The sequence below is a fragment of the Acinonyx jubatus genome, chromosome C1 (assembly GCF_027475565.1).
Source record: "Acinonyx jubatus isolate Ajub_Pintada_27869175 chromosome C1, VMU_Ajub_asm_v1.0, whole genome shotgun sequence".
NCBI classification, from domain to species: domain Eukaryota; kingdom Metazoa; phylum Chordata; class Mammalia; order Carnivora; family Felidae; genus Acinonyx; species Acinonyx jubatus.
In genome coordinates this window covers 81,777,790-81,795,416 of record NC_069381.1, presented here as the reverse complement: position 1 = coordinate 81,795,416, position 17,627 = coordinate 81,777,790, and the positions used below count along the sequence as shown (strand labels likewise).

At 35.1% G+C, this 17,627-nt stretch overlaps 1 protein-coding gene and 1 long non-coding RNA gene across 6 annotated transcripts in view; one reads left to right on the top strand and one right to left on the bottom strand.

Annotated features, from left to right (window-relative positions):
* Window positions 1-17,627, top strand: part of DPYD (dihydropyrimidine dehydrogenase) — an 854,343-nt gene that overhangs the window by 397,878 nt on the left and 438,838 nt on the right. For both annotated transcript variants that reach the window (XM_027058524.2, XM_027058523.2), the window contains one exon: window positions 11,497-11,707. In XM_027058524.2, the coding sequence (XP_026914325.2) occupies window positions 11,497-11,707 (211 nt within the window). The remainder of the gene's footprint in view (window positions 1-11,496; window positions 11,708-17,627) is intronic.
* LOC106968095 (uncharacterized) overlaps window positions 1-17,627 on the bottom strand; it is a 47,679-nt gene that overhangs the window by 5,975 nt on the left and 24,077 nt on the right. For 2 of the 4 annotated variants that reach the window (XR_008290688.1, XR_008290680.1), the window contains one exon: window positions 11,701-12,015. The exons of the other annotated variants lie outside the window; for them this stretch is intronic. This is a non-coding gene — a long non-coding RNA (uncharacterized LOC106968095). Of the gene's footprint in view, window positions 1-11,700; window positions 12,016-17,627 lie in introns of those variants that run through there. 4 annotated transcript variants of the gene reach the window in all.

Below are 17,627 nucleotides of genomic sequence, written 5' to 3'. Positions count from 1 at the left end.
TAAACTTAAACTTTCTCTGGATTCAAGGAGTTGCCATTAGTTCATTTACAATATTGAGTCCCTAAGTCCATCACTTGGTTTCTATATGTCATAATTTTATTGTACTTCAAAACTTACTTAGAATAGGAAGCTTGATTCTCTTCTTCCCACTGAGGGCAGCCTTTATCAGGCCAACTCCTTGACCATTAATTTGCCTTTGAGTAGATCCTTTCCTGTTCTAATTAACCTTGTTTTGAGATTGAACAACTAGAACCATCCAAAGCTCATTCTTTCAAATATGCCACAATTGCTGTCTTTGTAGATTAATGAATATCACCCAGGATTTTGTTCAGCCATATCAGGATTTTAACCAGGTTTTATTATTCCTCAGTATATGTTTGGTTTCTCTGAACCTCAGGTTTTCTTCTTAGCAAGGAAATAATGCTTCTTCTCACATAGGATTAGTTGTGAGTAGAGCAAACAGCAGAGTGCCTGAGGTTGGGTGCTAAGGCTGTAAATCATGATTGATACTCATTCATGTGTTATTGGCTTTTTGAGCCACAATAAGGAGAAAAACTTGGCTTGAAACTTAATACTTAAAAAATAATAATAACTGATATATGTGTCATAAACATATCTTCTGTGTGAAAATTAAAATGAGCCATATGTAAAGCACTTAAAAGAATATCTGCTCTATAAGTATTTATTTATTTATTATCTGGCTAGACAGATTTCTTAAATAGTGAAAGTAAATTCCTCTGTTGCCCAGAAATAATTCAAAGGATATATCACTTGACACATGACTTTATGTACTTTGAATTCTCATTTTCCTAATACTTCCCTGTTGACTGAGATAAATCTTATCATCTCAAAAAAATGTTACCATCTTAGCTTTTCTTTTCCCAATATCAGTACTTTCCAAATAAATACATATGTTAAAGTGATATCTTCCTATCTTTCCTTTAAAAGTTTTTCCATCTCTGGGGTGCCTGGGGGGCTCAATTGATTGAGTGTCCGACTTCAGCTTAGGTCATGATCTTGCAGTTTATGAGTTCAAGCATCGCGTTTGTCTCTGTGCTGACAGCTCAGAACCTGAAGCCTGCTTCAGATTCTGTCTCTCTCTCTCTGTCCTTCCCCCACTTGCACTGTCTCTCTCTCTCTCAAAAATAAATAATTGTTAAAAAAAATTTTAATTAAACATAAAAGTTTTTCCATTTCTTGCATAAAATGAAAAATCTAGCTACTTAATAGCAAAATGGCAAGAAATGGTATGATTTATGTCTGCTGCCCAGTAGTATACTCTTACATATTTTAGAGAATATAAAACATGTCAAAGTTCAAAAGCAAAATTTCAGAGTAATCTTTTGTGGGGGCCAGTGTTAATACTCCTCAACTTTTGTGCACTGTTAGATATCTGTCACAAATACTGAATATTTAAATACCAGCTATCAATGCTAGTGCATATGGGAAATTATGATATGAGCTGAGGATATATTAAAATACAGTTTCCTTGTGATCATAACTGTATATAGCTTTTAATCCCTCAGAAGTCAAAACCATGGTAAGAATACTACTAAAGCATGTTCAAGCATTAAGTCATTGGTAGTCATTTTTTTTTAATTTTGATTTGTTCGCAGTGTCCAATTTTGTTTTTGTTTTTATTTTCATTTCATTTATTTATTTTTAATTTATTTATTGTTTAATTTACATTCAAATTAGTAAACATATGGTGCAACAATGATGTCAGAAGTAGATTCCTTAATGCCCCTTACCCATTTAGACTATCTCCCTTCCCACAACCCTTCCAGAAACCATCTCTTTGTTCTCTATATTTAAGAGACTTTTATGTTTTGTCTCCCTTCCTGTTTTTATATTATTTTTGCTTCCCTTCTCTCTTCCCTAGTTCATCTGTTTCATATCTTAAATGCTTCATATGAGTGAACTCATAGGTTTATCTTTTTCGGACTGACAAATTTTTCTTAACATAATACACTCCAGACCCATCCATGTAGTTGTAAATGAAAGATTTAATTCTTTTTGATTGTGAAGTAATACTCAATTGTGTGTGTATATATATATATATATATATATATATATATATATATATATATCTAATCTTTATTATTTCCTGTATTCTGGTGGTTTTGGGTTTTATTTGCTGTTCTTTTTCCAGCTCTTTGAGTTGTAAGGTCAGGTTGTGTATCTGAGACGTTTCTTCCTTCTTTAGGAAGGCTTGGATTGCTATATAGTCCCCTCTTATAACCACTTTTGGTGTATATATATATATATACACCACATCTTCTTTATCCATTCCTATCGATGGGCATTTGGGCTCTTTCCATACTTTGGCTATTGTCAATAGCACTGCTATAAACATTGGGGTGAATGTGCCCCTTCGAAACAGCACACTTGTTTCCCTTGGATGAATACCGGGTAGTGCAATTGCTGGGTTGTAGGGTAGTTCTACTTTTAATTTTTTGAGGAACCTCCATACTATTTTCCAGAGTGACTGCACTAGTTTGCATTCCCACCAGCAATGCAAAAGATATCCTCTTTCTCCACATCCTCGCCAACATCTGTGGTTGCCTGAGTTGCTAATGTTAGCCATGCTGACAGGTGTTAGGTGGTATCTCATTGTGGATTTGATTTGTATTTCCCCAATGATGAGTTATTTTGAGCATTTTTTCATGTGTCAGTTGGCAATCTGGATATCTTTTTTGGAGAAGTGTCTATTTGTTTCATGTCTTTTGCCCATTTCTTCACTGGATTATTTGTTTCTTGGGTGTTGAGTTTGATAAGTGCTTTATAGATTTTGGATACTAACCCTTTATCTGATATGTCGTTTGTGAATATCTTCTCCCATTCCACTGGTTGCCTTTTAGTTTTGCTGATTGTTTCCTTCACTATGCAGAAGCTTTTTATTTTGATGAGGTCCCAAATACTTCATGTTTGCTTTTGTTTCCCTTGCTTCTGGAGATGTCTTGAGTAAGAAGTTGCTGCAGCCAAGGTCAAAGAGGTTTTTACCTGCTTTTTCCTCTAGGATTTTGATGGCTTCTTGTCTCACAGTTAGGTCTTTATTCAATTTTGAGTTTATTTTTATGTATGGTGTAAGAAAGTGGTCCAGGTTCATTCTTCTGCGTGTCGCTGTCCAGTTTTCCTAGCACCACTTGCTGAAGAGACTTTATTCCATTGTATATTCTTTCCTGCTTTGTGAAAAATTAGTTGGCCATACATTTGTGGGTCCATTTATGGGGTATCTATTCTGTTCCATTGATCTGCGTGTCTGTTCTTGTGCCAGTATCATAGTATCTGGATGATTACAGCTTTGTAGTATAGCTTGAAGTCTGGGATTGTGATGCCTCCTGCTTAATTTTCTTTTTCAGGATTGCTTTGGCTATTCGGGGTCTTTTCTGGTTCCATACAAATGTTAGGATTATTTGTCCAACTCTGTGAAGATTGCTGGTGTTATTTTGATAAGGATTGCACTGAATGTGTAGATTGCTTTGGGTAGCATCAACATTTTAACAATATTTTTTCTTCCTATCCAGGAGCATGGAATCTTTTTCCATTTTTTGGTGCCGTCTTCAATTTCTTTCATAATCTTTCTATAGTTTTCAGTGTATAGATGTTTCACCTCTTTGGTTAGATTTATTCCTAGGTATTTTATGGGTTTTGGTGCAACTGTAAATGGGATCAATTCCTTGATTTTCTTTCTGTTGCTTCATTGTGGGTGTATACGAATGCAACCGATTTCTCTGCGTTGATTTTATATCCTGCAACTTTGCTGAATTCATGAATTAGTTTTAGCAGTTTTTTGGTGGAATCTTTTGGGTTTCCAAATAGAATATCATGTCATCTGCGAAGAGTGAAAGTTTGGCCTCCTCCTGGCCAATTTGGATGCCTTTTATTTCTTTGTGTTGTCTGATTGCAGAGGCTAAGACTTCCAATACTTGAATAACAGTGGCAAGAGTGGACATCCCTGTCGTGTTCCTGACCTTAGGGGGAAAGCTCTCAGTTTTTCCCCATTGAGGATGATATTAGCAGTGCATCTTTAATATATGGCTTTTATGATATCGATGTATGATCCTTCTATCCCTACTTTCTTGAGGGTTTTTTATCAAGGAAAGGATGCTGTGTTTTGTTAGATGCTTTCTCTGCATCTATTGAGAGGATCATATGGTTCTTGTCCTTTCTTTAATGATGTGAAGTATCACATTGATTGTTTTGCAGATATTGAACCAGTCCTGCATCCCAGATATAAATCCCACTTGGCCTTGGTGAATAATTCTTTTAATGTATTGTTGGATCTGGTTAGCTAGTATCTTGTTGAGGATTTTTGCATCCATGCCCATCAGGGAAATTGGACTATAGTTCTCCTTTTTAGTGGAGTCTTTGTCTGGTTTTGGAATCAAGGTAATTCTGGCTTCATAGAAAGAGTTTGGAAGTTTTCCTTCCATTTCTATTTTTTGGAACAGCTTCCAGAGAATAGGTGTTAACTCTTCTTTAAATGTTTGATAGAATTCCCCTTGCAAGCCATCTGACCCTGAACTCTTGTTTTTTGGGAGATTTTTGATTACTAATTCTATTTCTTTATGGGTTATGGGTCTGTTTAAATTTTCTATTTCTTCCTGTTTCAGTTTTGGTAGTTTATATGTTTCTAGGAGTTTGTCCATTTCTTCCAGATTGCCCATTTTATTGGAATATAATAGCTCGTAATATTCTGTTATTATTGTTTGTGTATCTGCAGTGTTGGTTGTGATCTCTCCTCCTTCATTCTTGATTTTATTTATTTGGGTCCTTTCCTTTTTCTTTTTGATCAAACTGGCTACGGGTTTACCAAATTTGTTAATTCTTTCAAAGAACCAGCTCCTGTTTTCATTGATCTGTTCTACTGCTTTTTTGGTTTTAATAACACTGATTTCTGCTCTAATCTTTATTATTTCCTGTATTCTGGTGGTTTTGGGTTTTATTTGCTGTTCTTTTTCCAGCTCTTTGAGTTGTAAGGTCAGGTTGTGTATCTGAGACGTTTCTTCCTTCTTTAGGAAGGCTTGGATTGCTATATAGTCCCCTCTTATAACCACTTTTGCTGCATCCCAAAGGTTTTAGGCTGTGGTGTTATCGTTTTCATTGGTTTCCATGTAATTTTTAATTTCCTCTTTAATTTCTTGGTTAGCCCATTCATTCTTTATTAGGGTGTTCTTTAGTCTCCAATAATTTGTTATCTTTCCAGATTTTTTTCTTGTGGTTGACTTCCGAGTTTCATAGTGTCATGGTCTGAAAATATGCACAATATGATCTCGATCTTTTTGTACTTGTTGAGGGCTGATTTCTGTCCTAGTATGTGATCCATTCTATAGTTGTTCCATGTGCACTCGAGAAGAATGTGTATTCTGCTGCTTTAGCATGAAATGTTCTGAATGTGTCTGTTAAGTCCATCTGGTCCAGTGTGTCATTCAAAGCCATTGTTTCCTTGTTGATTTTCTGTTTAGATGATCTGTCCATTGCTGCAAGTGGGGTGTTGAAGTCCCCTACTATTATGGTATTATTATCAATGAGTTTATTTAAGTCTGTGGTTAATTGATTTATATATTTGGGTGCTCTCACATTTGGAACATAAATGTTTATAATTGTTAGGTCTTCTTGGTAGATAGACCCCTTAATTATGATATAATGCCCTTCTTCAGCTCTTGTTACAGTCTTTATTTTAAAATCTAGATTGTCTGATATAAGATTGGCTACTCTGGCTTCTTTTGGCAACCATTAGCATGATAGATGGTTCTCCATCCCCTTATTTTCAATCCGAAGGTGACTTTAGGTCTAAAATGGGTCTCTTGTAAACAGCATATAGATGGATCTTGTTTTCTAATCCATTCTGTTACCCTATGTCTTCTGATTGGAGCTTTTAGGCCATTGATGTTTAGAGTGAGTACTGAAAGATATGAGTTTATTGCCATAGTAATAGTTGGAGTTTCTGGTAGTGTTCTCTGGTCCTTTCTAGTCTTTGTTGCTTTTGGTCTTTTTTTTTCATCTTTTCTCCCCTCAGAGAGTCCCCCTTAAAATTTCTTGCAGGGCTGGTTTAGTGGTCACAAACTCCTTTAATTTTTGTTTGTCTGGGAAACTTTTTATCTCACCTTCTGTTTTGAATGAGAACCTTGGTGGATAAAGAATTCTTGGCTGCATATTTTTCCAATTCGGCACATTGAATATATCCTGCCACTCCTTTCTGGCCTGCCACGTTTCTGTGGATAGGTCTGCTGTGAACCTGATCTGTTTTCTTTTGTATGTTAAGACTTTTTTTTTCCCTTGTTGTTTTCATGATTCTTTCCTTGCCTGAGAATTTTGTGAATTTCACTATGATATGCCCAGTCGATGGTTGGTTTTTGTTGAATCTAATGAGTGTCCTCTGTGCTTTCTGGATTTTGATGTCTATGTCTTTCCCCAGGTTAGGAAAATTTTCCACTATGATTTGCTCACATAAATTTTCTGCCTCTTTTTCTCTCTTCACCTTCTCGGACACCTGTGATTCTGATGTTATTCCTTTTTAATGAGTCACTGAGTTCTATAATTTTTATTTCTTGCTCTTTTGCCTTAGTCCCCTGTTTTCTTCTGCTTCATTATTCTCCATAAGTTTGTCCTCTGTGTTGCTGATTCGCTGCTCTGACTCATCCATCCTTGCCGCCATGGCATCCATTTGAGATTGCAGCTCAGTTTTAGCATTTTTTATTTCATCCTGACTAGCTTTTACTTCTCAGAAGGGGATTCTAATCTATTTTCAACCCCAACTAGTATTATTATCATTATTGTAAATTCTGGTTCAGACATCTTCCTTGTATCTGTGTTGATTAAGTCCCTGGCTGTCAATTCTTCCTGTTCTTTCTTTTGGGGTGAATTCCTTTGTTTCATCATTTTGTAGAAAGAAAAGGAATTAATAAAGAAAAAAAATTTAAATTAAAAAATTAAAAGCAACACAAGGAAATAAAATAAAGGATGCTAGATCCTAGGTGTGTTTTGCTCTGGTTGTTGAAAGAAGCTTGATAGATTAGATAAAAAATGGAAAGATAAGAAAAGAAAAAATGAGAAAAAAAAAGAATTAAAAAAGGAAGACTTTTGAAAATAGGAAAAAATTAATACAGTAAAATAGAATAAAATGAAATGATGAAAGTAAAATAGAATTTTAAAAATTTACAAAAATGTAAAACATAGATTAGAAAAAAAATAAAGAAAAATATTTTAAATAAAAGTGGAAAATAAGTTTTTTCTTTTTCTGTATTCAAAAATAGGAAAAGAAAAATTAAAAAGAATTGAATGAAATGACCAACAGACAGAATGAAGTACGATTGAAAGTACATCTGTTTTCCCATAGAAGTCAAGCTATAAAGCACTTTATAGTCCATATACTAAGCAGGTGGAGAGACTTGTGTTTTTCTAGAGGCCTTGACAAGCCCTAGTCAAGTTGGGCAGGGCTTAGTGTAACACCTTCCTTCTCCACTGGATGGTGCTGCTTAGCTTACCTGGATGGATTGCTGTGGCATGTGTAGGTGTGTATGCGCATGTGTGGGAGGGGTGACCAGCTACCCAGTCTCTAGTATCAGAACTCTGTGCTCTCCATGTCTGGCAATCAAGCACCCCTCCTTTGTCTCCAGCTTCCATCCACTCCCTGCTTCTACACTGTCTGTGACCAAGCTGTCAGGCTGCAGGTGGCACCTCCATCCTGAGTTTTATCTCAGATGTGGTTCTGTTTCCCAACCCCTCACTTCTGAGGAACTGCAGCTTTGACCTGCTTAGATCTTCTGGGGGTGGGTCTTGCTGAGCAATGGCTGGGTGCCAACCCACTCCCAGGAATGTTCTCAAGACCGTGCTGCTGCCAATGACCAGAGACTGTGGCTGGGTGGCAGCCCACCCCAGAAAAAGTTCACGCAGTCTTGTAGCACTAGTGCTTCAGGGTTTATGGAAAATCACAACACACACCTAGTGTCAGGCTTCCCACTTAAGGTCCTTGTTCCAACACCAGTGAATGTGGTTGTTCTCTGGGGTCCTCTGGGACCTTTGCCTGTGGGCAGGCTGCACAGTCTCTACCAAATGTCCTCTCAGCAGGGGAACTGCCTCTCCCTGTGTGCCCCAAGGACCCTTGGAGCTCGCTCTCTGCTCCTTGGTATTCGCCCTTCCCACCAGAGCTCTGCCAGATATCGAACTGTGGAGTTTCAGACTCTGCATTCCCCTTGTTTATAGAGTCTTAATGGAATTTAACCATCTCTTTTCTCCTTACTCCCTTTTTTTTTCAGTCCCTGCAACTGTTCCCACTTTTCCACTTTCTCTGTAGCTGCTTTTGGTGGGGGGTTGCTTTTCCCATACTCTCCCCCCATCTCCTTCCTCTCTTTGCAAGCCAAAACAGCTCCCTACCCTCCATGACTCCTCTCTCCCCAAGTTCACCTCTCCATGCTGCATACCTGCTGAGTTCTGTGGTTCAGTTTGTCAGATTGTTGTGTTAATTCTCAAATCAGTTTTTTAGGTGTGCAGGATGGTTTCGTGTTGATCTGGCTCCATTTCAGGGACAAGAGATGCAAAAAAACCTTCCATGCTGTTCCACCATCTTAGCGCCTCCAAATATAGAGGAATTTCTTTAAACGGAAAATAAATAATCCCAATTTTGTTTTTAAATTTGATGCCAAATTTTCCAAAAATTATATGAGATTATCTACAGAGAATAATAGATACTATCTAAGTATTAAGAGACATAAAAAGTAGAATGGGACAAAATAGATCCTAAATCAGTCTGAGACATGCTCACAATACGTGCAGCATAGTTCAGGATTTTATTTCTGCCCTTTGCAGAAAAAAGTACTATTTTAAATATGTATCATGTATTGATTTATTGAAACCATAAACACTTGTCATTGTTATTCAATCAAGTTTGGAATTATCATTAAAATTTAGCATCACTTGGCAGTTTTGAAGCACAATAAACTGGTTTATATTGATGAGTTATAAGGTGCTACATCATGTAAGTGTGACAAAAGTGACACAGGAAACCTATCTTCTTTATGGAGCCAGATTTGTTTTGTAATTAGAACTATTCAAGGAATACTTTGCCTTCTAGAAATCATACATTTTATTTTGTTGAAAATTAAAACAGAGTCTAAAATTCTTTGCCTTTTTCTTTCCTTTTTTTTTTTTTACCTTTGCTCTTGGGTCACCTTTCTATTGCATTCATAATCCTATTGCTAAGTGGTATTGAATAGTTTGAAGAATGATTTTCAGGGGAAAAGTGAATTCAGAAAATTTACTACAAGTGCACCTGGGTGGCTGAGTGCGTAAAGCATCCAACTTTGACTTAGGTCATGATCTCATGGTCCATGGGTTCAATCCCCACTTTGGGCTCTTTGCTGACAGCTAGGAGCCTGAAGCCTTCTTTGCATTCTGTGTCTCCTTCTCTCTCTGCCCCTCCCCAGCTTGTATTTGGTCTCTGTCTCTCTCTCAAAAATAAGTAAACATTAAAAAAAATACAAAAAATTGAAACTACAAATAAATAGTATTTACTTGCACTTTCTATATGTTGTTTTGTTTTAGGTGTTTTACATTTCTAAATTGCTTTAAATAACACCAAATACTAACTAATTAGGTTTTATTTCCATTTTACATATATGAAGGCTGAAGATCAGAGAGATTTATTTAGTGACTATCCCAAGTAAGCATTAGAAGCCGGTTTCAAACCTGATTCAATTCCACTTACTCGTAATTTTCCTGTCTAAACAGTGCACAGTTTAAGATCCATTGTTTTGATACTTACTACCCACAATATACCTAATATCTAGTATTTTTCATATTGGTAATCTCTTAATTTATAAAGAAAAGGGAAATATTTTGCAGTAATAATTTATGTGGTCCAATTTTTAAGGCTTTAAAGCCAATATTCAAAGCATAAATAAAACATAGGCTGAATAGCTTTGTGCCAATATACAGGAATGACCAGTGTTTCTCAATTTTGTTTTTGTTTTTTTAAGTTATCCCTTTAGTGAGTCTTCGTAAACTTTTATTCCTAATTAATCCTCCCCAATACACACACAAACACACTGTAAATTTAATAATATAGATATCCTGTATATTTGTTTATATATTATTGCTCTTATGGGGGGGAGTTATCACAAATTCAATTTTGACATCTAAGATTTTTTCCTTCTTCAAGAATTAATTTTTGCTCCCTTATGGATGATATTACTCTCAAAAAGAATGCATGGTATAGACCAACTAAGTTCAGACCCAGTCAGATATAATCTGATAAGACCATGGTTCACAAATTGTCATTTCTAGACAAGCAGCATAGCATCACTTAGGACTTTGTTAGAAATGCAGATCCTCAGGCCTCATCTAATCCTATAGAGCTAAAATTTCTGAGGGTGGGTCCATGCAATTAGTTTTAACAAGCCCCCCAGCTTGCCAAAGTTCTGGAACCACTGATGCATGCCAAAGTTTGGAACCACTAATTATGGACAGAGTGCCCAGAAGTGGGTCTATGATTTGATCACAACATAAAGCAAGTCACTTTATGTCTCAGTTTTTCCATCTTGTTGGTGCCAGACAACTCCTTGTATGGAACCTTACACAAACAACCTTCTTAATCTCACTTGTCAGGGGTCCTACTAAGAACCCACCTGTCTTCCATGAGGGAGGGAAGGAATGAGATTTGACAATCCCTCATCCACTTCAGTAGTACAATTTTTGAAAAATACACTCAATATACTAGTTAGGGTTACATTGACAAAGGCCTGGATCCCCCCCCAAAAACAATAAATGGAAAAATAAATAATAAGTAAATATTTACATTCTGTCTTGATAGGCATCCCATAATGGGCATGAAAACAAAAACCAGGGTGTCCCATTTTATAGCAGAATAAATGAGGTAATAGATGTGGATTAACTGGGAATTTGTCAAGAAGAACATACTTGTTTCTCTTTCTTAAATTTTTCATTTGCATTTTTACAAAAGTAAGATTAAATGTTATTTGTTTCTTGATCCCACAGTTTCTCAGTCTTCTTTCCTCTACCTACCATTTAAATCATGCACTTGCAGAGATTGGCTCACCCACCTGATTGACTTTTTTCCAGTTTAGATATATGCAACCTGGTAATGATCAGAAGTATTTAATTTCATATGTGGCATGATTGAAAAGAGAAGTTAAGCCTACATAAATGAAAGCATATGGAAAACCAGACTTTTGCTACAGGCAAAAACTTTATATGCCACCAACCATAGGGTATGGTGTCCCTAAAACTTGAGAAATATCTTGTGATGCCATTCTCTGTAAACTTCCACATGACAACTCCAGTCTATTTAAGACTCCCTTGAGTCAGTGATTTGCAAAATGTAAATAGCTGATAACTGAACATCAGCTTTGGTGAAAGAAAAAGCTTTATGTTGATTTAAGCATCGGAAGCTGTAGCATGTATAATTGAATTTAAAACCAAGTATTAAATGGAGAAGAAACATTGTCAACTTCTCCTCTGTTCTGTTTTTTTTAGGTGGAGCTTGCTAAGGAAAAAAGGTGTGAATTTTTGCCTTTCCTGTCCCCACGGAAGGTTATAGTAAAAGGAGGGAGAATTGTTGCTATGCAGTTTGTTCGGACAGAGCAAGATGAAATGGGAAACTGGAATGAACATGAAGATGAGCTAGTCCATCTGAGAGCCGATGTGGTCATCAGTGCCTTTGGTTCAGTTCTGAGTGATCCTACAGGTAGAGTTCTTGGGAGCTGAAATGCATTATGCAATTGTCTGTTATTTCAGTGCCATAAGAGTTTCCACCTTTCAGGGAATTGTTTTCCACTTTAACATTCATTTTCTTCTTCTAGTATGAAATCCAAGCAATCTTGATTTAAAAGGCTTAGAAATGGCATTTAATGCTTATACAGAATTATTTTTAAAGTGGTGGGGATTGAAAATAACATTAATCTTTCTTTTAAGCTGATAATCAAAATACATAGTCCGTTTTGTAATAAACGTTTGCCTGTTTCCTCTGTAAGAATGGCTTTTCTTCAATTAGACCTAGAGTAAGAAAATGTGACAGAGAAGTTGTAACAGCCAATCTTCAATGATTCAGACAAATTAAGACCTAATGAATAGGCAAAAATAGAATTCATGTGTACTACTGTCCTCATGCCAAGCCATCGCTAGAAACATCAAAATTATCAAATTAGAAAGTTTGAATTCCTGTCACTTCATCTGGATGGCATAAATGGACATGCTAAGGAAGAAAAAAATGCTTTTAACAGAAAGATAAGAAAGGGAAATGTCTTATATAATATTCCAAGTGAGTAATAAGTTAATCAATTAAGAGTATTTTGTGTTATATTTCCCCCAAACCCAGTGTTTTGGGGGCTTATTGTAGATGAAAGCATAGGTACCTATGTTCCTTTATTTTGCAAATTCTTTACCTTTTAATACACACTGTTTAAATGATTAACTCTTTTATTTACTGAAAGTAAAATAAAAGATGTTTTTCTAAGACAGACATTCATTATGAGTAACAATAACAGCAAAAAAAATCTAAACCTGACAGATCCTATGACTCCCTACTATATCCATGCTAAAATTACATTTTGTGTCTGAAATAGGAAGAGATATATGCAAGCAAATGTGCATTTTTATGCAGCAGATAAGTAAAAAATTCAACCAGTCATCAGGATATTTTATCTGCAGGACATCAAACATCTTGGTATTTGGAAACATCCAGATGTTTAATGTCATCAAGATAAATGTTTTCAAATAGCTGGATGATGGCCCAAATTTGTCACTTTTCATCTAGATGTTTATGTGATATGTAGACACAGTCATAGTGTGGTTTGTTTATCATTAACTGCGTTCAGGAAAAGAGAAAAAAGAAAAACGCATAAATTATATTCTATCATCTAAAAAATCATACTGTTCTTACTACTCAGCACATCACCAAAAACTGAGTAAAAAGTTGAGTCATATTTAACTAGCAATTCTGTTGATGATTCACTTATCAAAAACTAATTTATCTTACCCATCTAAATTTATGTTTCACAACTGACATCTCTAACTAACATTAAGAAAAATGTATTTTTTCCTAAACAAACATAAGTAGATATGACTCACAAGATCATAGAAAATAGCTTTTGCTTAATTTAGTATTTAATTTTTTTAATGTTTATTTATTTTTGAGAGAGACAGAGACAGAGAGACAGAATGTGAGTTGGGTAGGCGCAGAGAGAGAGGGAGACACAGAATCCGAAGCAGGCTCCAGGCTCTGAGCTGTCAGCACAGAGCCTAACGCGGGGCTTGAATCCATGAACCACAAGACGATGACCTTAGCCAAAGTCGGATGCTTAATTGACTGAGCCACCCAGGTGCCCCTTAATTTAGTATTTAAAATATGAAGTGTAAGAAAGTTTGAGTCTAGTGATTTTTATTTGCAAAACCATTCCAGAATTTATTTATGTATTAATTTATTTATATTTTATTCCAGAATTTACTTGTATGTTTCTTCCCGTATTTCACATATACTACCCATATACATTAGAGAAATCAAGGAAAAAAATGGTCTTTCGCTTTCCTTTCTGCCCCCTCCCTTCTCCTGACATGAAATAAATAGAAATAAATTAATCCTTAAATAGAATTACCTGTGCTTTCAGGGCCTTTCAATGTTTATGTGAATAAGAAGCTACTTTCCAAGTGAGAGGGAAGCTGGAAGAGCTAGAAGGTTAGATAGCATTCATGCCTCTCTTCCCATCAAAATGTTTTCAGAACTGTTTTTTTGAATGGAAAACATTAAAGAAAGGGGGAAAGGGCATCAGTAATTGTCAGAATTTTACCAAGAAAAATATAAAAAAATTTACCAAGATCTTACCCAAGATGATAAGACTTTTTTTTTTTCTTTTTGAGATCTCAGTGAACAGGGATATATTAGGAAAATGAGAATTCAAGGTAAGTAAAGTCACGTGTTAAGTGAAATATCCTTTGAGTTATTTGTGGACAATGAGGAATTTACTTTCATTATTTAAGAAATCTTAGGTAAAAAAATAAGCTATTCATGTCTCCCTCTTCTACCCTAAATCTTGTTCCATTCTCATACCTATGTGATGATTTATGTGTGACATTTTTGTGATTATCACATATGTGATACTATGTGATTTAGTATATTTATTTCTAACACTTAAAACATTGACCTGCCTTCCCACCCCTCTTCTTCCTTCCTTCCCAACCTCACTTCACTTTGCACAGGCTTCAATGGACTACATGCCAAATCTATGACATTTTTTCTGCATTATCATCCTATTTTCTGCATTTGACAATGTTAAATATTTCTTTCTATTTGAAATCCTCTAAGTCACCTAACCTTTCTGGGCTTCAGTTTCTTCCTCTATTAAAAAGACAAGCATAATAAAACCTTATCCCCCTATCTTTCTGGACTGTTATCAGAATTAAAATAATGTGAAAGTGCTGTAGAAATGTAGCACATTATTATTGTTTATGGACACCCCATTTTCTTGTGTTTTTTTTTCTTTTAACTATTCCTCTTCTGAGCCTATAATTGAGTGCTTTTCTTTCTCTAGCTTATTACTTTTTAGTACTTTTCCAAAGTTCAGACTTTATCCATTTTCTCTTAATGTATTTATTCCTTCATTGAACTGATTGTATCATTAATTCATTTATTTATTCGTACACACATTCCTTCCTGTAAGAAATACTTAAACAATTTCTATGTGCAGGTTGAGGCTAGACTTACAGTAGACACTACTGCACTTCTGTGTGACTGGATCCCAAATCTCTTTCTCCATTCCATGCCGTAGAAGACATTTCATCCTTTATTATATGCCCATGCATGTAACAAACATTTAGTGTCTAATGAATGCCAGGTACCAAGATGTATTTTGGAGAGTGCAAAGATGAATGAAGTATTCCTTCTACTTAAAAACCTCACAAACTGGGGCTGGAGGGAGACCTTTAAACAAATAATTATTTTACCAAGTGAAGATACATTTAGAGAGATACGCGCAAAGTAAGGAAGGATCATCTCATGAGGTTTCCCTAAAGCATGTCGCTTCTCAACTTTGCTGTTTGTTTAAATGGTAATGTAGTTCACCTATTACTAAAGTTCAAAATGTTATCCCAGATTCAAATATCTAACTCCAGTTTTTCTTTTCATTAAATTCACCAATGTTACTCTGTACTATAAGATGAAGGTCCTATTCCTTAGCACTTGAGAACTTCATGAAATGGCTTTATATATACTACGTATATAGCTTTATTTCCCACTCTTCCCTATAGAGTTATACCTCCCAGTATCTTAGCACAGGTGGATTCCATAGTGGTAATTCAAAAAGTCCTTGGTGAATACATTATATAAATATATTTGGAACAATTCAAGGAATGAAATAAACTTGACAGAGTACATATAAAGGATGGTGATAACATATTTTCAGCACTCTCTGATTATAATTGTTTAAATGAAAACACCTGTAGCATCTTAGTTATATCAATAACATGTATTTATAAAGGTAACCTAAATTGGGAAATTAAGTTTTTAATCTCATTTTTTCTCTCATGTACTGCATTACTTCTACAGGTCCTTTAATTTGTATGTTGCACAAAGAATATAAAATAACTTTAGTATTAAGCACTTAATATATCTGTGATAAATATTTCTTGTTATAAAAATGGCGAATGCCTCAACAGCTTATAGAAAAGATAAGAATATCAAATATATAAAACAAATTTGGGTAATATCCTTGGATTCTAGTTGCTAATTAATTACTGCCAAGGCTAATAATATTTATAAGTGATAATCATTATTTTCTCTAATTCTACTTTATTTCTATTTCATTTTTTGAGTTGTAGCAGTGAGTGGAAAATAGGAACAAAGACTACATATTCCACATCTATGTGCATGGAATATATATATGTGTGCTTATTAAGAGCAAAATTTAATTGAATCCTTCATTAGGTACTGTCCCAAATTCTAAAGGCAGTGTGGTGTTTGATTTCTAATTTGATGGAGATAATAAAATCTTAGCCTTATTTGGTATCTTTCTGTGAGAAACTACAAGTGCTTGCGCCTTTAAAAAAATTCTCATCCATTCCCTCTAAAGTATGTAAGAATTCAAATCACTTTAAATTGGGATTTTATTGTTCGAGACTGATTTTAAAGGCTTTCAGTAAATTAAGCACAAGCTGCCTCTACTGGCATTTCTAGTCCACAAGCATTGCCCTTCACTGGAAATTTTAAAACATTTATTTATTTTAACAATATGTCTCCTCTTCTGCTAAACACCAAAGTCAATGTTTATTGAATTGAATATTCTAATTTTTTGTTTATTTGGACAGTCTCAGGTTTAAGAGACTCCTTGCTTATTTTAAGTTTATCCTCCCTTCCCTTTCTGTTTAGAACCACATTGTCAGTTGTGAAAAGTGTGCATATCTTTTCTGTTAATTTGGAATTGATGAGAATTGTTACCATTTCTACCAACCTCACAGCTTTATTTTTCTGATAGAGGTAGTAACAGTTGGCCCTGTCCTCACATAGTCCCAGCAGATCCAGATGACATAGTTTTATGTGTCTTTGAATATGCTTCCAGACGACTGAAGGAAGGCACTCTAGCCCATGCCATGACCTCTGTGCCTCTTCTATACACTGCGCCACAGCCATCCTCCCATTCTTTTGAGAAATGTTGACTTTAAAAAGAGCCATGTGCTTTGATCTTCCAGAACATACTGTAATTTGTCTTCCAATTAGATTGTAAATCCCAAAAGCACAAAGATTGTACCTTCATAGTAAGTTGCAGTTCCAATAGCAGTCTACACAGTAACGTGCCTATACTAGATGGATAATAAATATCATTGCATATTTGATTTGACTTGATTCGTGCTAGGATATTAATTTTATTATACCTATTTTTTCCTGCTATGGGTCCAGTTTCGTTTATTTGCTTTTCTTTTTTAGAAAATATTAAAAAAAATACTTCTTTTTTTCTATTGCTATTAATTTTTCCCCCTGTTTTGGCATAAATTGTTGCATTCTTTATAATCCAATAAATATTACACTAATTAGAGTCTGTCTGGTATAGCAGCTTCGAGCAGGGGTTCTGGAGCCAGGCTGCCCAGCTGGAAACCTGGCTCCTTTAGTCTCTTTGTACTTCACGGTCCTGATCTTTTAAGTGGAGTGATTACAGTATCTACCGTCTTGAGTTATTTTAAGAATAAATTAATAAAATATGTAAGGTACTTCAATATATGTCTGGCCCATAGTAAGCATCTCTTAAGTTTTAGATGCTACTATCCTTATGAAACAAAACATAGTTTAATAAGTAAGTTGAGTTATATTACACCCTTGTGATAATATGAATGTTGTATAGAAATAAAAGCATTTGAAAATCAGGACTTCATCTGGAACTTTGCAGGTTCTGTGAACATGTCTTTGTAAATAAGTAAAGCACATGCTCCTACATTTATGATTTTTTAAATGTGAAATGTTTCCTATATTTAGTTAGTTTTTTTGCAGAAAAAATATTATATGGTTTGTAACTGTATCATACATTTTAAAAATGTTTTATTATCAATTCTGATGTTTTTCATATAATCAAAAGGATTGAAATTTTCTCTCAACTAATATTTAGCAGTTAGAAATCTCCACTTTG